The sequence below is a fragment of the Spea bombifrons genome, chromosome 9 (assembly GCF_027358695.1).
Source record: "Spea bombifrons isolate aSpeBom1 chromosome 9, aSpeBom1.2.pri, whole genome shotgun sequence".
In the NCBI taxonomy this organism is placed as follows: Eukaryota; Metazoa; Chordata; class Amphibia; order Anura; family Pelobatidae; genus Spea; species Spea bombifrons.
In genome coordinates this window covers 19665513-19692164 of record NC_071095.1, presented here as the reverse complement: position 1 = coordinate 19692164, position 26652 = coordinate 19665513, and the positions used below count along the sequence as shown (strand labels likewise).

At 43.6% G+C, this 26652-nt stretch overlaps 1 protein-coding gene across 3 annotated transcripts; it reads right to left on the bottom strand.

Moving 5' to 3' along the window:
• Positions 1–212: 212 nt before the first annotated feature.
• On the bottom strand, positions 213–24174 carry SIPA1L1 (signal induced proliferation associated 1 like 1). Of its 3 annotated transcripts, none has more exons than XM_053475657.1 (19): positions 22514–24174; positions 20244–20374; positions 18784–18972; positions 16997–17171; positions 14842–14945; positions 12754–12911; positions 11545–12118; positions 10770–11044; positions 9651–9929; positions 8775–8899; positions 6843–6961; positions 5779–6224; positions 4722–4961; positions 4103–4262; positions 2977–3202; positions 2158–2304; positions 1393–1507; positions 1000–1081; positions 213–654 (listed from the first exon to the last, which is right to left on the bottom strand). In XM_053475657.1, the coding sequence occupies exons 1-19, from the start codon at positions 24006–24008 to the stop codon at positions 511–513; spliced, it is 5184 nt and encodes a 1727-aa protein (XP_053331632.1). In that variant the 5' UTR covers positions 24009–24174; the 3' UTR covers positions 213–510. The 3 variants fall into 3 exon arrangements, with proteins under 3 accessions (XP_053331632.1, XP_053331633.1, XP_053331634.1); XM_053475658.1 differs by having other exon boundaries at positions 2995–3202; XM_053475659.1 differs by lacking the exon at positions 4722–4961.
• Positions 24175–26652: the final 2478 nt, after the last annotated feature.

Genomic DNA, 26652 nt, shown 5'->3' with positions numbered 1-26652 from the left:
AGGATGGGGATTATTGCTTTTTTTATTAAAAGAAACCAGGTTGACAGGGAACGAAATAAAGTGAAAGATTCCCAACTTGAGTGTAGGCTAAAGAACAGAGGCTTCGTTCTGGCTTTTCTTACCAGTCGGATAAACACCAATGATAAGAACAGATTGCAGCTAAGGGGTCATCAGACAATGGCATCTTTAAAAGAATTTCAAATAAAAAAACAAAAAAAAAAGGAATTGTTATTTTACACTAATATTTTCCCGCGAGGTTCGGCAAATTGCTGCTCTGTAAACTGTACAATGTTTAAGTCTGAAGTATTCACATTTCGGCAGAGATCGCCAGTAAAGGATGATGATGATGACGATGATGACGCTCAATCCGCGCCCGTAGATAAAAATGAGTCTTGTTCCCATGTGGCTTCTTACTCTGTACATTTTGCGGTTAAAGCTACTACTTGCAAATGACTGATAGTAGACGCGAACGTTCATGTCTTCTTTCCGATCTAAGGATAAAGCGGCCCTTTAACTCATGTCTATGGTGTTGAAAACCCATTCCGTGAACTTCTTTAGTTTGGCCGAGGCGTTCTGGGATTCCTCTTGTAAGCGCAGATTGTCTTCTCGTAAGAGTTGTATCTCGGCCTGGAGATTGGCTTTGTCCTCTTTTTCCTAGAACGTAAGGTAAATTTATCAATGATGGACAGCGACAGTCTACATTTCTAAATATCAACACGCTTGTTGGCTTATTGGCCACAAATAGTAGCAAGAGGGCTAGGAAATGCCTATGTGCCAAAAAGAACCCCAACTAATCGTGATGAGCACAATAATACAGCTTGAATTAGATAAGACGTAGGCTTCTTCATACCGACGGACCTTTTTCTCCATTTTTTTTCTGGACTAGTGGCGTAAACCAATCCAAAGTAATTGGATGGCTGGCGTGGCCTCTGGAGTCTACAGTAATGACCGCGTCGCCGTTAACCTAACATTTATCGGACAGTGTGTTAACGCGCTTACCTTTTTCAAATCGTATTGAAGCATCTTCAGCATATTCTCCAGCTGTTCAACTTTTGCAGCAAGTGTCGTGGGAGACTCTTTCCTGGAATGAAGTATGACGACAAAATATCAGAGCTATAAACTGTCACAGCCTTCTATACAAAAGGGCATATACTGTATTAAGTATATGCTGGCTAACTAACAGGTGGTCCTGAAGGCTCGCAATCTACTGCAGTAAGTGAACCGGTAGCGGTATCTTTACTGAGTCAGCGGGAATCCAGGGCAGAGGGCACGGAGGGATGATGAAAAGGTTCACACGAATTGGGAAGTTGATCCATCTCAGCCGCTGTGAACTGCATGATGGTCCACGTGACTGATGTCATACACACACACAGCAAATCTCAAATACTATACCCGAAATACGAGTTGGCTGGAACAGCAGTTTGGCCCTCGGCTGGGTCCCCCAGTGAGGCAGAGCTCCCCGGCCTGGGTTCATCGTCAGTAGGGGCAAACAGCGTGGCTCTTTGGACTAGAAAAAGCAAAAGGAAATGCAGAAACATTTAGCTACTGGCATGAAATCCCCCAGCGCTAGAGTTACGCGACCTTAACTAAAGCACATTAACTCAACCGAGGCCTGTCATCGCGACACAATGCTTACGGGCTTCTCATCTGCATTGAATCATTACCCAGGTTCCCAGGCTCTATTGGACTATTGACAGAATAGATAATAAGGTCAGAACCCATTTTCTTTACACTGTCTTCAGTGGATTATGTTGTGGCATTTAAGACGGGGGACGCTTTTTTTTTTTTATATAGAAACTGCATTTGCATTTCCTGGCAAAAAATGTGTTTCGGTGCATGTATTGTAAAAATTATAACAAGTGTAATTCCCGAGAGAATAGACAAACCATTATGCAAATGAATAGCATATTATAGTAAAGCGGGAGGACACAGGGAACGGCAATGAGCCTTGCCTCTAACCCCGGTTCAGTAACAGAGCGGCGAACCACGCTCTCCGCTGTGTGCAACGGGAACACTTTCCTGCCACCGATTGGCTGCCTTTCAATTGACTTGTTAGTTCAGGAGCTTCTCCTGGGACACCGGGGGGTCCTTTCAGGTCAGGTGGATTCAAAAGCCGAGACTGAATAGTTATGCGTGTAAACGGGTTAAGTGACTTACCTTCAAAGGCTTTAGCAGCATCTACCAAGTTGGACCACTCCAGGTCAGAAGCAGCATCAGGTAGGGGCATGAGGCCAGGGTTGGGTACAGGTTGCCTGCTTTGATCGTGGATATCCGTGAGCGATGTATCGGAGGCCGAAAACTCCCCTAAGGAAATCAAAATGATTACAAAAACATTACCATCATCATCATGCGCATGTAACAGATGCCATCGTAGGATCACAGTCACGTTAGAGGTTGTATTTAATACGTAAGGAGGTCAGGAGAAAGTAGCTTAAACCAGTGATCACAGTCAAGTCACGACTCAAAAGTCAACGTCCCTCTTGCCTAACAAGCAATCCACTAAATAACCTGAAACCTAAAAAAAGCCAAGTGTCTGGGTGCTACACACACCCTGCATCTGGAACAGACACAGATTAGAACGAGTCAATCGTGTCCTCTTTGCAAACATATCTAGGCTGTAATCACCATCCCATTATTTCACTGACATGTAAAAGGATTACGGCCCAGAGACAGCTAATACGCATTTTATTTGCGTTGACGCAAGACGGCAGCTTTTCTTCTCTTTGAGAAAACCAGGTAAAGCGACCCAGAATTAAATAAAATAAATAAAAAAGGTCGGCTGTATCCCCTTCGAGCCGATGGCACATCAGCCTGTACTCAGTTACTAATACTGTACCCCGAGTGGCTTGTTTGTCTTTGTATAGCATGCGATGGAGCGTCAGACATATAACGTTTAACTTTTCCAGTGTAACGACTCTATGGCCAGGTAACCCGAAGCGCGGGGGGGGGATCTGCTGTCATTGTCCAAATCCTCACCGTGATCTGACTTCATACCCAGAGTATATGATGGCCTGCGCAAGGCCAGGGACTTGTTCAGAGACGGATAGGTGCTACTGAAGAGGACATCGTTGGGCAGCGCTTGGTCCAAGAGCGAAGCGCGAGTGTTGACGTAGACCATGTCACGTTGACCGCTATATAGGCTTTCGTCCGATAATGTCCTGTGCAGAGATCGTCTGGTAGTCGGTGTGGCGAGGAAAGGAGACTAAATTCAAGTGGAAGAGGGAAAAGGGTTATCTAATGGGACATAGAGCTGGCGATGGCCCCACCACCATTGTTTTTAGCCAGTACAGCATGTGGCAAAATATTCAACTTTACAGTTACCTGTGGAATATCCATCCATCTCAAACACAATTGCACAAAAATATTTCAAGTCAAACACTTTGCAATCAATGTCATCTTTTAAAGTCTCGAGGAAAGTAATATTTCTGGGAAACAATAAGAATGTGTGCTTGGCCGTAACGATATCACGTGAAGTTTTTGACACCTTTAATGCTCGGCATAAAACTTCAAAAATCTTGATATTTCGACAATCCTAACCTGTTATTTTCAAGACATTTTCAGCGCAGAGGGGTGCATTGTTGTCATGGAAACTAAGCCTCCGGTAAACTATTGTCTAAAAATCTCGGATGCCTTAGTACATTGTGTGCTTTAAATTGATAGCGGTTCGAGAAACAGCGATGTGAATTCAGACATGTGTCCAGTAGGAGAAGGAATTATTCTCTTTGGCATCTCTGGTCCTACGTCACATCAACGCTTCAGCGCAAACCCAGGCCTGCCTTATGAGCAGCTGGTCTAATAACAATAATATGGGGAGTGATGCCAGGCAGCTGATTAACCAAATGACATGGCCCGCGAGACCGTGGCTGGGTCAGAACAAGCCCTTATGCGAAGTCTGAGGATATTGTAAACAGATGGTTAGATGGACTAAGGAGCAGGGACCTTTAGTATGGAAGGTCCTTAGTAGACAACAAGACATGCCGGTGGACTGCTGCTTCAAGGGGCCAGATAGACAGATCACACACTTCTCCCTTGTAACACTATGGAGGTCTGAGTTTAAGTATCTCTTCCTATAGTAAACAATAGTCCATTTTACTGATCGTACCTTTAAGCCTTTGTCTGATCCGTGGGGAGGGCTCTGCAGGTCGATGAGTTCCTTAAACTCGCCCTGGACTGTAGGCAGCCTCTTTGGAGATGCCTGCAGGTCTCTGATCGAAGCACGTAACCTTGCTGGAGGCATCTCAGTGCAATCCATTTGATGCCTTCTATCACGGCAAAAAGGGGAGCATCGCGTAAGTTAATGTATACATCGAAAAGCACACCAGAATTAGGAAGAAACAGAGAAGACCTCAATCAGTGTATAGGGAGTTAAGGTGGAGCGCAGGAAAGCAATGACAGTTTCTTTTTGTTAAGAATACCACAAACCCATAGGTGAAGACCTGTTAAAGGAAGAAACCTGGGTGAAATCCTTCTGGTACTGTTGTAAAAAAAAAAAATGGACCACGTGAGAGCCAAATAACCTGATCACTAACTTTAACTCAACACTTTAAGTACTTCTAGGCTTATATCATGCAAAATATTGCTGTTATGGTCACGTGTTTGGGGCGTTTTTCTGTTGTTTAGGTACACACCATAATTCTTACAGTCTAAAATAACTCTGTTACGGTAGAAGATTCTGCTACGTTGCCTTCATGGCCTAATAATGGAAAAGAAAGGGCTCTTACTTTCTTGAGTCCATAAAGCCCACAGAGTTTATTGTCCCTTCAGGTTTTTTCCATCCAATCAGGTACTTGCTGGTAGCACCCTGGCGAGGGTAGAAAGTCCTAGGACCAGAGGAGGAGGAGGAGGAAGAGGAGAAAGAAGGGGCGAGCTGTGGGGAAGTGGCAGAATGAGATTCTTCCTTGGGTGAACTTCTGGCACTAGTGAAAACAACAGGACTCGCTGAGTGCCGAGAGCTCATGGTGCTGAAGGAGAAGGACAGAGAGAAGCTAATCATAATCGGTGGCTTATAAACACCTCTGCAAGTATCTCTCTCCAAAAGGACACTAGAAATCCGAGCCGTTTTCCAAAGCCCTGGACCTGCACTGCTATTCACTAATCAGTGCGTTTCGTGAGCACGGGGCTTGATGGGTACAGAGTCACAAGCCAGGACTGACTAGGCCAACATCCTTTAGACTATATGAAATTGGTTTATATTATCATTTAGATTAACTAAACTAATGGCTTCATACGAACCGTTGGCCAACTGAGCAGAGAGAAACTCGTATATATTGGCTCAGCTTGTCTGTTCTTACGGGTGTCCATCAAACCCATCAGTCCTGGCAGCTGCCATGTCTAAACTCAATTAATAATCGAGTTGGTAAATGCCAATTTGCTCCTTATATGTAACAGTACAGATCTTGGCACACCTTGTGTGAATTGCTGGGGTATGTAATATATACTGTATAAACATAATCAAAACCTCTGAATAATTTATAGATTCTAGTCTAAAACACACTTGCTTCATGAACTATTAGTGCGTTTTCTAAATGATTTATTTCGATGTCATCTGACGGGGGCTTTGAGGGTCTATTTTGAACTTCTGAAAACATTTGGGTAAGGAACTGTTGAACGTACTCTACCCATATTTGATGTGGTGATAGTTTATGGATGAAAAGGGATTTGATATGGAAAGAAAGTTGAGTTTGAATATATGTATCCCACCACCACCACCGTTATTAGCACACCACAGAGTGACCAGAGTTATACAAGGCATCAGAAAGACATGACACAAAATATTACCTAGTGTGTGACGCCGCGTCGCTTAGACTGTACGCGCTGTTCTCTCTCGTTAATGGCTTGGAGCTGATCTGGCCTTTGGCGAGGCTTTCCATGGTGATAGGGGACTCGCGTTTGCCTTCTAATCCATGAGAGTCTCTGTCACAGGCCCTGTCAGTCATCAAACCCACATCACTAACACTGTGCCACAGAGGAGCCACCTTCTCCTTTGGAGGTCCTGAGCGTGGAGATGTTGAAGAAGTCCCAACAGGGGCAGCATTGACGTGATTGGTATTGTAAGAGGTGGCGTCTATGCCGCTGTCAGCGGAGGTTCCTTGGATGTAGGGGTAGCTGTTGAGCTCAGGATCCAGACGCTCTCCGCTGTCATACCACTTCTCCTCGCTGTGCGCACTTGACGCGTTGCTGGAGAGCGTGTTGGTACTGGAGTGACTAGAGTAATGGCTATCGGTCTGGAAGGAATAAAACTAGTTTTACTGTGTTAATTACCACACAAACGGGACACTCCAACTCATTATTCATCGTATGGTTTGTATTGAGAGCGAGAGATGATGCACCAGCCTCTCTTACATGAGCCAGAGCAGGAGGTGCACCATGGATGTTGGTCCTAGTGTCTCCACAAAGAATACATTTCAAAAGGGAAATTGCTACTTTCCCCCTCTTAGTATTTTATACCGTGTGCCCAGCATGCAAAGCCTATCTGAACATGTCAGTGTGCCAGACAACATGCTCCATAGTTAAGGTCTCTGTGCCGAGCAAAACAAGACCTTGCAACCAGCCCCGTTATTCTTGTCTCTTGTTTCTTAATGTCATAAGCAGGAGAATATGTACTATAAATGACAGAGGGGTTTATATAGAGAGAGTGTTAGATTGATGCCATTGCTACTTGAATACATCAGCTTCAGAAACATCCCTTCTTTTAATACGTGGACTGGACACGGGTTCCAATGACCGAGGAACAAAAGGAACCCAAACAGGAATGCTTAAGGACAAATTGACCATCAAGTGCCACAAAGCATTACTTTACTTGGCCTTCGTTACGTTAAGCAAGAGATGAAATGTTACCGCACCTGCCCCTGCTTGTGGGGTGAGAGGTGGAGAACCGGATCCTGACGGATGAGTCTTCCGGTGGGGCTGTCTCGGTACGACGGGTGAACCTTAGACACTGCCGGCAGGTGACACGTTGGCTCTGTAACAGACAAGTCTCAACAGTCACATTCTACCCGATTACTATCGCTTCCAGGTATTCTCCCAAATCAGTCTTTCGGTTCACATAATAGATTTGGGATCAATCTGTGATCCATTATGAAGTGGATGGAGAGCACTGGATTAGTTGTGATGCTTTTAGACCTGCACATAGCCTATAGAGTAAGCCGCAAATCGTTGCGCAATAGAGATATTATTGTTTTAATAGCTCTTAATGCCAGACTCATAAGTATAAAAAAAAAATGAAGATTTAGGGAAAAGAAAGAACTATTGGAAACACATAAACCCCAAAAGAATTGTGCGTTCACGGCTACGTCTCAACAGAAACAAAACATCTGTGACGGGGAGAGAAAGAAAAACACATTCAGCTTCTAGAAGACATGATGATGGGGTTTAATTGCGGGTTTGCCACGATGAAATGTGCAAGTGGCTGAACAGATGGCTTCGGTATCGAGGAATGGCCAAGGCAGAGTCTCGTGTTACCAGGCAACCCGCGATTTTTATGGAATAAATCGAAACTTTTTCAAGGTAGGAACATAATCTGAGCATTGCAACGGTGCTGCGACAAAGCAATTGTCAAGGATTTAATTAGACGAATATTCTATAATTTTGTGATTGTTGTGATTATTCAATATAATTATATATATTTTAGATGTCTTATTTGGAGAATCGCTTTGGTATAGGGATATATATATACTGTGTATACCTTGGTGCCTGTGGGCAGGGCAGACATGACTTTTAGTGGCAGTATCACAGGTAGCGAGAAGTAACGACGCACAATGAAGACTTTGATACAGAAAAAGTGAGAAATTTCCCTGTGAAATCGTCCATAGGACGCTACCAGAGCTTCTCTAAGTAAATACGGACCTCTGTTTGTTAATTCATCCCTATGACAAAAGCCCGTTGTGGTCCTGGAGTCACGTCCCAACACAGCGGACCTTGACATCCAGTCGTCCCCCCAGAGCGGCGGTTTCCAGCCCAGTCCTCCATGTTGGAACACAATGTGGGTTAGAGGGCTTTGGGGAGCGGGCAGGAATATATCCTTGTGAGATAACGGCTGGAGGTTCAGTAGCGTTTTATTGTATTTCATTACACGCACCGGGGATGTACACCAGCAACCTGCTGTTTTATGCCGTTAATGTTTTATCCTCTACTGACAGCCTAATTGTACGAGGCAACCGATATGCAAATTACACGGAAAGTCATTTTAAAGGAAGGTATTTAAGGGGAAATTGGTCTTAGGAAATTTAGCATGTCAAAGAACCCACTTTAAGCCCTGAGTGCTAGAGGCGTGCGTTTTAACATGGTGTCAGCCGTGTCACGCAACGTACATTGTGACCCGTGCCCCTAGCGGATAAGCCAAATAAACCTTTTACCTACCTCTTGTCTTATAAATGACTTATGATCCCTATCCAGGGCTGGACTGGGGATGACTAAGCGGCCCTGGCACTTTAAGGCCAGTGGCTACCAAACGACGTAAGTGTGGCCACGTGGCTTTATATTCTGGTAGCGTGCGGCCACACACTACAGGACCCCCGATCGGTCACTGGAACAGCAGTACTAGTTAGTAGAAAACCCCATTAGCCATTGACCCATCCACCCCCTTAGCCATGGACCCATGTGCCGGTCCAGGCCTGTCCATATCACCAACATGAAACTGAAGTGACAATCTGCAACTGAAGTTACTTCATTTTTATACCTATTTTATATAAAGAAATCATACGCAGTCCAGGGTGTGCGGTAACAGTGAAGCTTCCCACGTGAGAGCATGTAACGGAGACATCACCCTGACATACCCATTTGGTCCACAGCTCCATCTTCACTTCTCTGCCAGCTAGGAGTGGACTTGCCGCTGCCTGCGGTATCGGTCTGGGTGCTCTGTCTGTCGATGGACGCAGGCGATCTACGACCAACAGCAAACCTGTACAAAATGATCCAAAAAAAAGGTGAAAAAATAAACATACAGTATGGTGTGTATTGTGTAGATAAGCATGGATGAGCAGTTCAAACATCCAGTTTCCCACCATGTCCTGCAATTGGCTTCCCCCTGACACAACACTAATAACAAGAAGTTTACCTGTAAAAGTTAAAGCATTTCCTGGTTATGTTTTATTAAATAAGAAGTCGGATTTGTGTAGTTAGTTTTATGCAGAATACATACAAAGAGAAAAGAGTTTTCCTTTCGTCACATTGATGACATTTCCCTAGGGCGTAGAAGACAAAGGACATTCCCGAACTTGATCTACACTACGGCCCATGGTTTACCAGGGTCCAGCTCCTTCCCATATGACATAACTACCAGGCAAGAGAAATCTCATTCTGTTGGCTACATGCCATACAGATCAGATTTCCAACGATGGGTACACAGCAATTACAGAATTATTAACAGTGATATAAACCTCCCGGTCATATATGTGCCTATATTCAGCAGGACACATGAGGTCCTACTCCATATTCCCTTCCTGGTATGTTAAGAAGTTGGTCTCCAAGATGCTTCCCTCCATCAGAGTAAGACCGATGCCTCCATACTGACAGCGACTGGGAGTAGAGGGACATACAGCGGAAGGGATTCATTTACCGTATGAAGAGTCGTCCCGGACGTGTACTGCATTAGTAATAATTGCCGAGGCGATAACTCACACGCAATCAGAATGTATTTTCTCATGTCGTACCTCTTGCTCTCCAGCGGACGCCCATCACTGGATATGCTTCTAGGGATGTTTGCGGTACGCTCGGGGGTTTGCATCTTCCCATCTCCTTTCATGGATGAAACCCTGGACGAGACCGGACTCTGCAGCTGGGAGGGAACTTGACGGAGCTGAGCAGCTTCTCCTTTGGCTGCGTTCCTCTGCCATTTGTTATTGTTCCTGAATGGGAATTTCAGTTCGTATGGAATGGCCTCGTTCATCTTATACTCCACTGTGGGCATGCGGTAGGTTTCCGAGCAGCCTCTGAAGAAGAAAAGTTGTATCGTTAAAATTACCATATTGGGTTCTCTGCTCCAATTCTGAATATATTAAAAGTTTTGGAAGGACACCATCCTCTCATGCCCGTGGTTCCTTCACATTGTGTTTTGAAGTTACACCAGGTCCAACTATGCAAGAAAAGTCAGTGCCCTGAAAACCTGGCATATTGAGAGAACGGTAACGCTGGTGAACCTGCTTAAAATACAGCTCCCTATTAAAGCCCTAGATAACTTAACATTACGGCAATGCAAGGCTCTGCTTTCGGGTCTTTTGGGCATGAATCCCACGTCAGACTTATTCCAGAAATGTGGCAAATGCCTCCGTCTACAGACTCATAAAGTGATGCGAGATTCCTCGAGCAACTGGCACATAGGAATAACCCACAAGCCACAGCGCTAATGAAATCTAGAAACCAGGCTAGTGAAAGGCAGGATCACACACAGCGCCATTACACAGCCACAGGCCATGGAAAGGGGTCACAGAATATTACATTCAATGCCACAGATCCGTCCGCATCAGCGATATGTTGTGTTTTCCGGTTTGTGGCTAACAAAGTTATTTTATGTCTCTGTCAGGCGCTCAAGACTGACCCATCAACTACAGACTTCAGACCGCAAATACAGATCTGTTACATTTAACTGAACTGCAAGAAACACTTAAAGGGGCCAAAAATAGCTCCAAAGAGGAGCTGATGTCAATGCTGATGTGTTAATACCACCAAGGGTAGGATTCAAATTTAATTTCTTTGGACTTTTCTGTACCGTGATGTTTGTATGAATGAAACGGTTACTAAATAGCAGGAGGGGATGGCAAAAGTATACAGACCTTCGTGGAATACCATCATCGTGTGGCGGGATGATGACCACCTTAACCGTTACTGATGTTCTCAGAAGATCAATCATCTGTTCGTGGCTCAAGGTGGCAACTGCAACTTTGCATATCTCCACCAGCCGGCTTCCTTGCCTCAAGCCTGCTTGCCAAGCGTAGCCGTACGGCTCCACCTCGGCAACAATCCCTTCGTAATTCACATGGAATCCAAGCTGTCCCAGACCATTTCTTCTCAGAGTCATCTCCACGCTCTCACATCCTTTTGTAATAATCTGCAAACGGGAGTACAGGTAGGATGACTGAAACAAACCAGCCAAATTCAACTTGACGTGTCAACAATACGATGGAATGATGCCAACATCTGATGTTCCTCTGGCAGATACAGCGACATTAAACCCTTAAGAAAACTATTAACCTGATAAAACCTTCCACATGACAGCAAGGATCGATCAGTGTGTCATGGACACTGCCGAAAGATGGCAGCAGGAATCCATCAATGATAAGGCGTATATGTCTCTTACTCAAATGCTTACGATAACAATTGGGCAAAATGAGTAAGATAAAGTTTAATGTCCCTTTAAACCAATGAATCAGCGAGCAACCAACAACACTGAAGACTGAGGAGACCTGAGGGTCTTCTATCCCAGCTGAGTTTTGGGTTTCAAGCTCAAGTGCAATTCTCCCACCTTTGCGTTATATTGCATCATAGCGTTTATACTACGACTACTAGAAAGCTACGTTTAAAACGTTAAGATTCCAAATAAAATCTCACCTCCAGTCTCTTGACAATCTCTTTGATGTCCTCATTACCGTTCAAACTCCGGATGAAAATACACTCTCCTCTCTCATAGAAAATTTTAATTGTCGAGTTATTGGAGGTCCAGCCTATGATGTCCCGACTCGAGCAGTTAAATATGACACTTTTAGCTTCGTGTTCGATCAGGGCCAGTATTTCGTTAGAGATGCACAGCAGGCTCTCTATCTCCAGAGCATTGCCGAAGTCCTCCACTTGGACATTCCACACTATGGCTCCGGGACTATATAGCTCGGCCCCCGAGTACGGCTTCGACTTCTCTTTCTTCTTGGATGCCAAGGAGATGAACGGGAACTTCCCCGAAGAATCAATCGAAGTGTTGGTGACATTTTTCTCCGCCAGGTCTTTCAGATATTCCTGGTGGGTTCTGGTAGCCATGGCTAAAAACTTTTCCGACTTGTGTGCAGCGTTTTCCGCATTAATCACCTTTGCTAAGAGGAAGTCCCTAAACACTGTCGATTTTGGAAAAGTAAAACTTTTTGGGATCGGTGGCCCAAAGGCAGGAACGTCTCTGGATCTCGTGACTGCGACACTATGGGTGAAAACAAAGTAAAAAAAACAGAGGTCACTTCATAAGATGGATACATGGCTGAGGGTTTTAATGCCTGACACAAGCAAAAGGACTATTCTCTGAATATAAGATAAGAGAAAGGATGAGATCTTAAGAGCATGAAAATGGGACAAATGGTTCTTATTTGCCCAGTTCTACGTATGTATTTAATGTTTACATATATGTGCTCTTTATGGAAGCAACATACCAAAATCCATGTTACTTTCTAACTATAATAAGGGGAGTAACAGCCTAAACATGTAGTACAAACACTCGAACAATAGACTGATGGATGTATATTCATTCAATATGCGGGTCGTATCCTATGTGACCCCTGAGTGAGGATTTAAATCCTGCTGACAATACCTCACCCAACCTACGGCAGAGCGTCCTCTCCGAGTGAAACCACATACATCAGTGGAGCCATTTAAAACAGGCTTATGAAACATCCAGATTTTGAGCTCCAACCCCTATACCAATTTTTTTAGCATCTCATGCCTCTCCAGCTGCTCATCTGCTCCGCTGGGAGATGCCGACGAAGCCAGGAACTTGCTTCAGCCCCAGCGCTTTCTGTCGAGACACCTGGATAGGAATAACGAGACCGCTGGATTTCTCACCTGTAGCAGACCGAGTCGGTACACGGGTTGTGAGCCCTCACAATAACGAAGACATGCTGAAACTGAGACCGGATGTTCTTGGGACTGAACGGCTGAGCTCCGGGCTCCTGAAACACTATTGTCACAATGTCGTTGCCGATGTGACGCTTCCTCAGCAGCTGCAATTAAGGAAAATCACAGTGTTGGACATTTCGGGACACATGGCGTGACTTCCTACAGCTATTTCTGCACACGCCATCCTAGAACATCAGATCATAGCAGATACTAATTTAAGAGCTGAACCTTTCACTCTGCCAAATGCACATTTTTATAAGCAAGTCTTACCATACTGCATTGTGCTAAGGCATAGAATACTTGGATATCAATGTTCCATGGGGACCGTTTGACTAATGAAGATCTGGAGCTTTGGTGTCCAGGCTTGTCCTCAAACGCTGCAGACCTCTTAGAGGTAATGCTCTGAATACCCAGCAATGTTGGGTATTCTGCGCTGGCCCGAAAGCCTGTTGGTGTTTGCAGTCCTCACCACTGGAGTTATACAGACCCCTAAATTGTTGAGAAAGGGCTTAGCAAGGACATCGTAGAGAGTTGCCACCAGGTAGGACATGGCAAAGTCCAGGTCAGGAGATTGTTTAAAGAGCGGATGAGAAAAACAGTCTGTGGGATACTTTTGATTAAGCCGTGACATGAACTGCAACCGTTCCCTAAACATCAGAATAATCTCCGCTCTGCAGAACACCATTACATCAACACACAAACACTCTAATGTCTTCTGTGTAGATAATGACCGCGCTGGACTGCTTTGAATCACCTCCATATCTACAAGACGGAATCCGTCCGTAAGAAGCGTATTATGAAAGCGAGCCAATTTCTTCCCAGCACTGGCGGATGAAGCCCAAATTTCCCACCAGCAGTAGCTTCTATTTGGGAACATAAAGCAAGCTGCAAGTATCCGAAGCTCCGTTACTATGGCAACGCGGGCTGCCAACAGCTTATTGTAACAATGGAAATTATTTTCCTTCGGAGCCGACTGTTTTAACTGCCGCGGGATCTGCATAATTACCTATAATGTAAACGTTTCTTTATTGCACGTTTTTTTGGGATGTGAAACTTGCGGCATCCAGCTTTGGGCTGCAATGCAGTCCCGTAGTTTTGATTGTTTTGAGGTCCAGTGATGGTCTTAATCTCTAGGCGGATCCATTAGTACATAGTTCGGATACCCACAGAATATACTATTCTGAATGTACCCTTACATTCCGGCCAAGTAAGATAAGTAAGTGTCCAGGAGGGTTATCTTAACTATCGGAACACTACGGCTTATTGTTCTCTTGTTCTTCTGTAGTAATGTGTTTGGTGCTTCCGATTTAAAATGTATTCCAGTTTTAAGTGAATTAGAATATGAAGGAAAGAATGACATCTGTGATTACTGAACTCCTCCACAACCAGCATAACACAGATGATCGGAAGCCTCCACAGAAGACCCATCAGCTCCTCTCCTCAGGCTGAGGGACGGAGACAATCAACTTAGATAACTATGAATATAGACAACTCAACCCATACAAACGCTTGCGCACAGCTGGTGAGCTCTAGAGCACCATGTTAAATAGTGAATATGAAGCCAACGTAATGTATGGTGAGGAGAGCGGAGTTCTACATATACTCATTATTTCAAAGTTCCATTGGAATATGAATGTGTTTGCAAGCAATTGTTTAAGGAGGCCACACTTAAGGCTACATTAATTTGCCATTATTGGAACTCCGACTTTTATTAATAGACTATAAAAGTGCTGGGCTTTGTGCTTTTTGTTTTATACTCTTGGGTTTCTGTCACAAGGCAAGACGAGGCAGCAGGAAAAAGGCAATTGTCCTCAACTCAGGAGAAGTCTTGATATCAGAGGTGTAATAAAATACCCAGTCTCCCATAAATCCAGATATGGTGCTAATTACCAGTTACGATAACAAACTAAATGTAAACGTTTAAAGAGCCTGGATTTCGTATTTATACAGACGCGTTCCTGTTAACGCTTCGTGAAAACGCCACCAGATGTCACTGGACGTCTGTGAAAGAGATGAGGTCTAGATGAGTCCTACCTGCTGCTTGTTGTTCGGCGTGTACGGCAGCATCGTGGAAACATGGAACATTATTTCGTAGTCTTTGTACGTGGTGTAGAGGGAGTGGGTACCGGTCGAATCAGCTGCAGGGAAACAAATGTACAAGAATGAATTATTTAATGGTGAAGTCCAGCATTTGACAGCCCCATACTTTCAACCACGCCGTGGTTTGTGATTACCCCAAACGGCAGACCTTGAAACCTACAGACACATGAAGAGGAGCATCAAATATTCTTGAAACATTACACTGCTTTGACCTACAATAGATTCCGGTCTAGCGTTTCGCGTTCCTCGCAGCTTATGAATGAATTCATTCGTGTTACGAGCACATGTTAAGCATGATATCTCTATAGGTTGCTTTGCATTTCTTTAATATAGCAAGCAAATGCAAAAATGCCTGAAAATAAGGACTGCACATCTGTAGATAGTATGTCTACTTTAAAGAGGTCAAACTTTTGGGTGGGAGAAGAATTAACCAGAAGAATATTGGGACCGGGTAAGGGACCTGCCGTTCTCTATCTAGTGTTTGAGTTTCCAGCGCCAGACTGCCCAATATTAATAACTGGATAGACACAAAATTGGGTTGTGCTAGGAACAATAATGATAGATGTTCATCAAGACCTTCCTCAACACCTGTGACACATAATGTCCACTGCAGGTCGAACTGAGTAGATGGCTTCTACAAAACAATATTCACTAAAATATATATATATTTATTCCTGAAAATGAGGACGAGCAGATTTTGTGATGAGAACAAAAAGCTATTGACGGGACGCCATCTACGGAGGTTTACAGCTGTGCTTTTCACAACAAAGGCCGAATGAAAACAGGGGCGCTTGGTATTCAGCGCTTCCGAATGGGAGCTGACCCGTGCCTAAAGCTAGGGAAAATTCAGACCAACAATCAATGCAGGTTTGCAGTACGCTGAGTCCACACCGCGACGTGCCAGGAAATACTTTCTGGAACCAGTCAAAAGATCTCTTTGTGATGGTGGTCCGAGGCAGAACACGGCTGTTCCTAATGACTCAGGCGGCCTTAGGCTGGGGGTTTCGTTTATTGCAAGCGTGACCGTTCCTCCACTTCTATTTATCTTCAGTTGCACAAGAGAAATTTCTTGGCTATGTCACACTTATGAGTAAACAGACAATTTAAGTCGAATATTTGGACTTGTGGAAAGAACGGACGCATCACATTAGGTGGAGGGTTAAATCCACGCCATGACACTTGCTGGTACGGACGGGGAGTAGCGGTGGCATTATGCCAACATCAGTACAGCGCTAAAATAGAACATCCTACAGTTTCCAAGGAATAGTGGAAAAATAAAAACGCTATTTCGGGAACACGAAACACAGCCGGTCTCCAACGCTAACAAAGATGGTTTTCCTTCCATCCTGTCCAGGATCTCTAAAAGAGAGCATTTGGTCCCTGTTTACCCAGCTGGTACGCCACATTAGCAGTCAGGGGATCTTTGTAATGTGCAATATGAAGAAAGAAAGAAAGAAAGAAAGAAAGAGAAAGAAAGAGAAAGAAAGAAAGAAAGAAAGAAAGAAAGAAAGAAGGAGGAAAAGAGAAAGGGAGGCATAAACTAAAAACACTTTGCTAGCTATATGACTAAATCATCGCTCTGCTCTTAGAAGCTGTAAAACAGGTACCCATCGGCTCTGGGGTCGGTAGAGAAGATCTGCTGCTCTGCATTGAAAAAAGAAACAGCGCTGAAATTCTATGAATGTTTAAAAAAGGGATTAATGGTGCCATTTGGGGATAAGCTCTGAGCACATAATTACAACATAATATGGTTTTAAAGTCATTCTAATTCTGCTTTGCCTACATGTTCACCACACCTCCGCTGACTAATCGGGTCAAGAAAAAGAGAAGTGTCCTCTCTAAATGGGAGAACTGGCTGGTCTTAGTAAATTTCTGTACAGTGTCAGATGTGTGTATATATATATATATATATATATATATATATATATATATATAAATACATGTTATTTTCATATTTTCAACAAATAAAAGCCGAACACCCAAGTTGTTAACGCAATTAGAAGGCCGTCCTTATAATTGGAGCGGGTGCCATCAGGCATATTCTGAAGGATCCTTGTTAGGACGATTGATATGCAAAGTCCCCACTTACTTTTGGTATCCAGCTGAGCTCGGTACTTCTCGAATCCTTTGAGTCGCACCCGTTCTCCCAAGAGCTGGAGGAACTCTTCAAAGGCTGGTCCGGCCGTCTCATTGTTGTACATTTCCTCCTCTGTGCTCTGGCCCGCCTTGCAATACATGATGCCCACCTTCAACTGGTAACTCAGCTGTGAAAGGACAGAGATGTTAGAAGACAACGTCACAAGGGACGGACAGACATGTTTAGCTAACCTACTTCTTTCCCGACGCCATGGCTTCAACAGAGAGGCGGCCTATGGAAATCAGCAAGCATTGTATAAATGAAAGAGCGAGCGTACACCTGTGAATGGAAGCGGTATACGCTATGGCGTATGTGAGGATCACTAGAGCTAAAAGAGATGAAGAACAAAAAAAGGATGCACTACGTTAGTCAGATTGCCACCACAACTATGGCTTGATCCGCAGATGAAAGGGAAACTTCCACCAAATATTTCATTAATAGTATAAGATTAAAAACCGGTCTTAAAATAGTTCAAGTTTTTGCATAATATGATGTTCTCAAGACAGCCGCATATCACCCCAGGGAGTACGATAAGCAGCGCGGGGATTTGTATCACCCCAGGGAGTACGATAAGCAGCGCGGGGATTTGTTTAGTAGATCGGGGCTCAGATAACAGAGCGAGAACTCGTACTGATACGCAGCTGCCTGAAAACATTAAAATTATGGGAAAACTAGCAACATTTACCTGAAAGCTCATTTTAATGAGATCCTAGTAAGGATATGGCTTGGTGGCATTCCCCTTTTAATATTTCCGAGGGGGTTACTGTCTCCACCTGTCTCATTCCTATCAACGTTCACATCAAGAGGATAAAAGTAGCAATGGTTATTGTGACAAGCGAAAGCTTGGACTCTGTGGGCATCAGACGTCATCCTGTAAATTAAAGGGGTGGTGGAATTACAAGTAACTTTGTAACCTAGCTGGTAAATCTTTTACTGTATTATATATATTATATATATAGTGATTGCGTTAGAACACAGTATGGGGTTAAGAGGGTCTTGCTCACGTGCTTGTGGTTAATGATATCCTTCCAAGCCTATGGGTGGCAATGGGCTTGACCCCAAAACCATTCTTTTTTCTGCTTTAATGTAAACGCTATCTAACAAGTAAGGGGGAGGGAGAGGTTTTTTGGGGGAAAAAGAGGGAGTCGGATTACAATGAATGAGAACAAGAGGTTTTGGGTTTTTTAAGTTTGAATACCTAAGGATTGCGTGCATCACAAAAGAGATTTGTGACGGACGTCCCGGTCCTTCTGCAGTACAAATAACTGCTTAATGCAGCGGGCAGGAGGCTAGAAGCGACGCGGCTATTACGTGGCCATTTAATTGTTAAGTCGAGTGTTTGCGTGCAATTACTGCTTTATCTCGTCCCAGCCAAAGGTCAGGGATTATTCTGCACTTTGGAAGAAATAATGCAGTGTGTGATTTGGGGGGCAGAGCCACTTCACAAGCATAACCAGCTAAAAGCATTGATTTCTGCCGCGTTCACGCACAACAACTTTCTCACGCAAAGTCACAGAATCGGTTTGTGTTGCAAACTGTACGATTTGGAAGGAGCGAACTATGACATCACTCTCTCGATCGCACTTGGGATGATGACCCAACAAACATGATTAGCCCTTGAGCGCTTGATGGGATGATGCCCCAAAAGGGGACCAATATCATACCTCTAAAAAGTTACTTAGTGATACTATTTGACGGAAACGCGATGAAATGCCATGTAAAATACGTGCGCTGCGTACCCCTTGCTCGTCCAGTTTCAGGAGCTGCTCGGTGACCTTTGGCGTGTTGAAGGCCAGGCGGAGGCACTGCACGTTCAGCTCGGGGACAATATGCTCAAGCACCTCTTTCAGGGGCAGTCCTCGGGCCGTGGCATGCTTAGCCGTCGATGGGATGGCATCTTCGAGTACAGAGCCTCGCAACGTCATCAGCTTAAGGCAAGAGAAAAAAAGTCATCAGGAGGAGGAGGTATCCAACGTATCTGCATCCATTATTGTTAATGTATATCTACTGACATATAGCTCTCGTATAAAATCATACCATCTCACCATGAATGGTTGCTGGAGGTGACCTGATCTCTCTCTTAATGATGTATACATTATACGTGTTAACTATAGGAACATCCTTGGCGATCCCACTTGGGAGCGTCTCGCCCAAGCTGCTACAAATGGAGGATAAATGTATGTGAGCCCGCTCCTACTCGTAAGTACGGTGTCCGCATGGCACCATTAACCTGGAAGCTCATAAAATATAACTTATTTTAGGTACCAATGATGTTTCAATGAACTTTCAATATATAAAGGAATAATAACCTGTGATAAGCTTATACGGGCTACGTATGCTCTGTATTAGTCAGATACAATACATCATTCACACTAAACAGTTTTATATACAGATATATAAATAAGTTGGGGTTTTTTTTAACCAGATTTTATCTTTTTAGATTAAGAACTGTAAAAATATACAGTGCTCTTTTTATTTTGCAACCAGTGTATGAGGAGTAATAATAATAATAATATATTATTAATAATAAAAATTCATATAAATATAACATTGATAATAACGTGATGTAATATGATACAAGAGATAAAATGTCAATAGAAGCCAAAGATAACGAAGACTGAACGGCTGTTTATCTAAGACGCCGATACATGAATGCAATAATGGCCCGCTGCGAGGGGTGGAATATGGATCTTTCGACACATAAGCTAGTGGGAGTAATACAATAAAGCCTATAGAATAACCATATGGCAGAGCTCGAGGGATCTCCACAGCCCCGCAGTCGCGAGAAACCTTTTTTTTCACCCAATACGTGAGTATTTATTTGTTTGGGAGATCTCAGAGCTGTATCTCGCAGCGTTCAGTTACTCGTCGTCGGCGGGTTTTAAGAGGTCATCACAATGCCCAGACAGTCTGCCTCTGTGCTCCGAGGCCAAACCATTCCTGGAATGTTACGTCGATGATCAGAAACAGACACAAAAAAAAGGCTTCTCATCACAAATCACATTTTCTTCCGGCATTTCAAAGCCCGAGTAAAGGTGTAAGCCATTTACATCTAAGGGGTTTACTCTTTGCTTTCGTGTTTACTCTACAAGCATCTGTCCCCTTCATATTGGGTCTAAAGGAATCAAATTTGGGTATGAAGGACAATTTGCATTTTTATTCCCACGCGAACGCGCTTCCGATTGCGTATATTATTTACCTCGCTGGTTCTGAAGATCACACGGTAATTGTACTGCGGTCCGCTTTCCTTTGCGTCTTCTAGTTTTTCCCTTCGGACGCTTACAGCTACGGGGCCTAGATTTTCATCCGACCCAAAATAGTTCCAGTGCTCTGAGGAGAATATAGAGGGACATTTGAAGGCGTTGAGTTAAAATAAATATATTATGTTTAATATATATATATATATGGAAATAGGAATGGTAGAGGACAACCGATGGATTAGTCCAGTAACTGAGTTTCATAGACTATGTAACAAGTTTCAGTTGAACTAACAATGTTGTTACAAACTTCAAATGAGTGTTGATTTACCAACGAAGATCGTCAGGTTTCTGGCATAAAGCCAGAGAAATGAACGCGTCATAACCTTAGAAGTTTGTTGTACAGCTAAAGGTGGAATTTGTCTTGTATCCATTTTAGTTTTGTATCAAGGGGATCTGGACACACGGAAAAATGAGGCTGCGTTAAGGTAAGCTCACTTTAAATTATGTTGATCTTATTTGGCCCGGCCGGAAGATTGATTCGATCGCCTCTGACGATAGGAAACACTGTTTGCTACGATGAGATTCTGACTGATGGTTAGTAGCGTTTTAAAATGGTGAGTTTGTACCAGGCATGAGAATTGAAAACTGAATTCTGTAAAGGCCCAGCCTAGCAAAAGTAATACCTCTGCCTCTGTATTTATTAATATATTTCAAGCAAACAATCGAGAAACCCCTTTTTTTTTTTTGGTCGTGGTACGGCTTGCCTTTTTCATTTCTCTCGCTGAGTTCTTTCATTGTTAATTTTTAATTGTGTGGGTCCAACGCAAGGGCGCCACGCAGTCATCGTGATTGCCTTTGAAGCGAAAGCACTTTATGAACAGCTGAGCTTCCTTGACTGTAGGTTTCCTGGATTGCAGAATCCCTATTGATTTATTTGTTTCTTTAAACCCCCTTCCCGATGGAGGTTTTTATTGAAAAACGAAAACGGCTTCAACTGTGTATTGTATAAAAATAAATTAAAAATACGTATTTAATATTAAACTTGTCCCGTCGCACCTACACTTCTTTTAGCGGATTTAGCAACACTGCCTATAGATTATTATTTAGAATGAATGTTATTTGTGGTTTCCAAGGAATGAAGCAAGTCGAGTAAAGCCACTATTAGTAATTGCTTTTATGTCTTCTCTGGCCTTTAACTCATTTCTTCTAAGTCAGCTTCTACCAAAGGATAATCCTACAAATAATGCAAATTAACATTTGGAATGACTGTTGGTATCAGTCAAAAAGAAATAATAGGCTCGACGCACACATTTTTACCAGGAAACGGGTTTCTGTAGCTACAAATGTAATATTACCGGTTCCTTTGCCTAGGGCTGAACTGGGGAAGACTATGGCCATGACCCAAGTGGCCGTGGGACCTTTAATGCCAGCTGGATAGGCATGACCACTTTTATACTCTTGCAGCCATACAGTGCTGGGCTCCATCTGCCGCCGGACTGACGGTATCGGTTAGTATGCGTCCCTATTGTCCACCGGCCCACCGGGCTATTGCCAGATGGCCAAACTGGGCCTGCACTTCACAGCAGTCAACTAATTTATTGAGCATATGTAGCCAGCGAGCTTTTCTCCCTTACAAGATATGAAAAGCAGCGCATGCCAGTCATATCGGCTAATAAGTGCACGTGGGTAGTGTTTATGACACACTGGTAGATGTCACACTAATGCGTTTTTTTTCTCCTGCTTGTCACAACTCTATTGTTATAGTTTCATCTCGCCCGCAGTCCGTTGAAGGTGTACTGAAATATTTAGCAGCCATCACTATGACAAGTCAATCTAGGCAGCGTCAGTCTTTTCTCTAATCCACGGTAACGGCAAGCACAGAATATCCTTCCATAAACAGCATCAATTACTTAAGTAGAGATTAGCAGGGGTGAAGTTGACGTGACCAAGAATGAGTTATAATTATAGGGTTAGCGTGCTGGATTGCGTAAGCCTGTTACCATGATCGTTATACGGGGGGGGGGGGGGATTACGCCTTATAACTAATAATTAGATACCAGACCCTCTCTACATGTCCCACAACACAGAGCACGGAGAGGTGATAAGATGACTGCAACTATATATCATATATATGTCTTAAAATATGATGTATGCATGCCAATGGGTGCCTACGTGTGGAATAAGAACCTGAAATGAAAATATATATAAAAGTTATCAGAACACCATGAAGCATTCACAAACAGGCCTTACGAATGGATGAACCACGTACCTTTTTGATAGAAGAACTTCCTAAAATAGTAAGCACCAAGGTCCACGTGTTCCACAATGTATCTTTTCGCCCGGTCAATGTGCAAAACAAGGTTTTCCTTGGGGACTTCGAGGACGGCTAGCCCCGCGTTTGCGCAATGTGAGCTCATCGTGGACTCAAAAGAAGAATTTTCGGACCCGGAAAACGAGCCGGAATTGGATTTTGACAAACTGATTTTGCTCTCCGACTCCCCACCCATCTCATTACGAAAGTAAGGGCAGCTCATCACCAAATCATTGCTTTTGTCGTCACCTTGGTCCACGTTTAAATTTTCCTTTGAATTCAGGTCCTCGGTGCTACCTGTCGGAGAGTTAAAGCTCGACGAGTGAGATAACGGCCCGGCGGCCAGAGACGCGGCGGCCGCAGCAGAAGCGCCCGTGGTCGTGTTTCTCCTTTTGTTGACGTTATTCCGATTATTAACAACTTCGCTCAAATCAAACAGAACACTTTGTACGTCGTAATGAGCAAAGCATTTTGAGCAAGCCCAAGGTCTGATGCTGTCCTCCGAACGGCTGTCGTCGATGTCGCATGTTTTACCAAGCTCTCCTTCGCCTTTTGCGTTGCGCAGCTTACGAAAAATCGAAGAGTCGCCGGTCTCGGATTTGGAGCGTCTTTTGAGCGGCTTGTCCCGGTCTTTGAAAGCCCTGTGTCCGTCTCTATGGCCATCTATAACATCCAGCGAGAACCCCGAGCCCCTGTTTCCGCTGCTCAGAAGAAGTTCGCTCAGCTTGGAAGGGGCATGGCTCCGGTGATCAGACTTCTCGTTTTTGTATCCTTTTATGATGTCGAAGAAACTTTCCCCAGAGGTTCCTTGTTTGTCAATTGACGACGTGCTGCCGTATTCCCTATGCAACGATGGCCCAGATTTGAAAGTCGGAGACATGCACTCTTCTAAATTGTCAATGTCAAACTCGCTGATTGTAATGTCACTGTTACTGCGTTGCCTTATTCTGCGAAGGACCTTCCTAGGAGAACTGCCACTGGTGTACCCTTCTGGAGAGAGGTACCTGGAGTCTAAGCTTTCCGCCTGCCGCGTTTTGTTTTTCAGCGTGTTCTGGATACTCTTCAGCATGGCGGAATCACTTGAATTTATACTGGATGTACTAACTTGACTACTCGGGCTACTTTTCACCGACATGGTATCAACACTAGCGGTCTCGATATCCTGACTAGCTCTGCTCATTTCTTTAACGTTTTCTTTCCTTGGAGGCCAATCGGCAATTCGAGCCCTTACTCCCATCTTGGGAACACCCGGAGTGGCAGATATATGATGGGAGCTCTCGCTACGTGGTGGCCCGACGGGAGACATGGCAGAAGAACCTAAACTGCCATTCTGTGACCTGAAACGTCTCATATAAAAATCATCAGAACGGGCCTTTTGAGGTCCATCGGGCCCAGCGGGCTGAGCTCCGCTCGCAACTGACCTCTCAGTCTGGGACCTTTTCAAACTGGTCATGGTCTGAAAATCTGCTTGGTCTTAGAACACCCCAGAATAAAACGTGTCCATCTTTTTTCTGTCCAAGGATAATTTTTGTCTGGAGAAAACCCTCCAGAAAATGAGCTGGTTTCATGAGATCTGTCTCTGTTAGAAGGGGGAGAAAAAAAAGAATAAAAATAAAAAAGGGTAACTCCGAAAAAAAATAAAATCACATGGAATGTGCTACAGAGAGGCGCCTATTCTGTTCTCCTTTCCAAAAACCCTAGTGCAAGCCTGATCCCGGTTCACATTGTGATCCAGTGACGTTGTGCCAAGACTTTCATGAAATGAAACCTGAAAGGAAAGAAACAAAGAAAAACAAACATAAACTTTAATAGATTTTAAACACCAGAATCCTGCAATTAGTAGAGGTTTTTATCTACCTTTTGTGCTGAGATTAACTACCGGCAATAACAAAGTACTGGCCAAAAGCCTTGGGCATGTGTTGCCTATTTCAACCAGACCTGTTCACAAATCGACCTGTCGGGGGGGGGGGGCGCAACGGGTTTCTGGTATTTATTTTCCTATATATTTTACAAATAACGTTGTATATGTTCCATACCTTTTATACAGACCTACGGGACGATTAATCTTAGTGGACTATTTCCTCCTAAATCACATAACTGATGTTTGGTATCTGTGAATGGAAAAGGCAGAACGCGAGCCGTCGAAAAATATTCATATTTGACAAACATGAAGAGTATGTCTGTGTCATTAAAAGGTTTCTGTGCTGCCCCGAAGGCAAATACACATTCGAAAATCGGGAATATGATGACCTGCTGTATTAATAGTAAATATAAAAAAAATTAAGATTGAGTCGTGTAATTACCGCATTATATCTTTACGTCGGGTTAGAAGCTCCCATCTTATTTGTATAAGGAGGGGCAACAAAAAAAAAACAACAAAAAAAACAAGCTTTTGAAAGCCATGGGTTAAACGGCATGGCTGAAAAGGGGTACACGTGTGAAATGGAACAAAAGCATGTACCCCTTTAACGGATTATCCCACTGGAAGGACAGAATGCGCGTCGGCAATGCTGGCTTTTTGCCCAGGAGAGAAGCATATTTGGCAGCAAATTGCTCTTTATTACTTTAAACTAGTTTTTAAAACCCCACTGGCCATCAGTTTCCATGGCAACCGATAGAACCTGGCAGTAAACACAACAAAAATAGACGCCGGCATGAAAATGCATGAAACGGCTACTTTTCATACATTAGGAGGGTGTAAAAATAAAACTAACCATATGTATAGAAAAACATGCTCCATCACCTACACGGTGTTTTACGTCATTAAAAATATTCAGAGATCAGAGTTTAGGTTTTTTGGAATCCATCAGTATACATTTTTAGAGATTCGTCTAGTTTTGAGGTTAGACCACTTTTTTGTGTAAGTATTTGTATTCTCCATTCACTGTACACACACACACACACACAATCACACTTACACTATATTTTATTATATTATATACTGAAAAATACTGCCTCCGAAGCGTGTTTGGTTTGAGCGACCGGTTGATATTTGAGCATGCACAGCGCTGAGATCATAAGGTCCAGAGATGTAGTACAAAGCGGTGGGCTTAGGGACTTATGTAAAGCTCCCGGTCTGTAGCGTAATAAACATTCCACGCAATTACTGGATATTTGTACAGGATGAAAGTCAATTACTATCTATTAAGCAGCGGCGGGGAGATGAAAAGGTCCGTAAGCCTCTGACCGGAGCTCTGCGCCCGTCCTGCCTGGTAACATTACTGCTGCTTCTTTATCCAGTTTGCCGGCAGATCAGACCCATTGCGCCCGTCTAGTCTGCCATCTTTCCTGCTGTGAAGACTCAATCCTGATTGGCCGCGTCCAGACAAAAAGGTGGCTATATGTTGGATTTGCATTAAACATCCAAACGCAGGACCAGTGGTAATTGCCCCTTGGACCCTCCCTCTTACGTTACTGGTGTTATGTACACGCACACAGACAGCCACATACACTGGCACGCACACACACACACACGCTTTTCAGATTATAATAATGGGAACAAAAATATAAAATCCACCAAACTGAAATTGATAAGTAAATAAAAACATGAAAGCTAGAATAAGATAACGTCCAGAAGCTCACTTACCCACTGCAATAATTCAGACATTTAGCACGGAACATTCTTAGCGAAGCCCGTATATTTTTACTAAGAGTGCTATAAGGAAACATTTTATGCTCCATCAGCACACAATACAGAAGATATGTAAGCGTCTATATCTCAGATACACGGCCCACGAGCACGTCGTTAAGCTGCCTTCTAAATACATTAACACACCATTCCGGCAGATCCAGGATCTTGCTCACAGAACGTTCGAGAATTTGACATTTTTCTAACCAAACGTCCGACGCTCTCTAATTTTTCTAGAAAGTTAATTATTTTATATCAAACTGAGCTTTCTAATTAACTTTAGAGCAAAGCAACCGATTACATGCAGGCAGCATCACGGGGGTTTATTATCCGCATTAGCAAGCAATAGCCTATATACTTCCCGAAGATACGGCGTAAACGATGGGACAGTCATGGGATGTCGGACTCTGCAAGATACAATAAGTGGCGAGTTTATTGCCACGTAGAGAGTAAAGCGCCGGCCTTATTT

What these genes read in the sequence shown, in the direction of transcription:
- SIPA1L1 (XM_053475657.1), bottom strand. Translation starts at nt 24,008, where the DNA reads ATGACCAGTTTGAAAAGGTCCCAGACTGAGAGGTCAGTTGCGAGCGGA. An exon ending in TGATCTTCAGAACCAGCGAG is followed by an intron (nt 18,973 to 20,243) that starts GTAAATAATATA and finishes TCTTGCCTTAAG; the next exon opens with CTGATGACGTTGCGAGGCTC. An exon ending in CACCCCACAAGCAGGGGCAG is followed by an intron (nt 6,225 to 6,842) that starts GTGCGGTAACAT and finishes TATTCCTTCCAG; the next exon opens with ACCGATAGCCATTACTCTAG.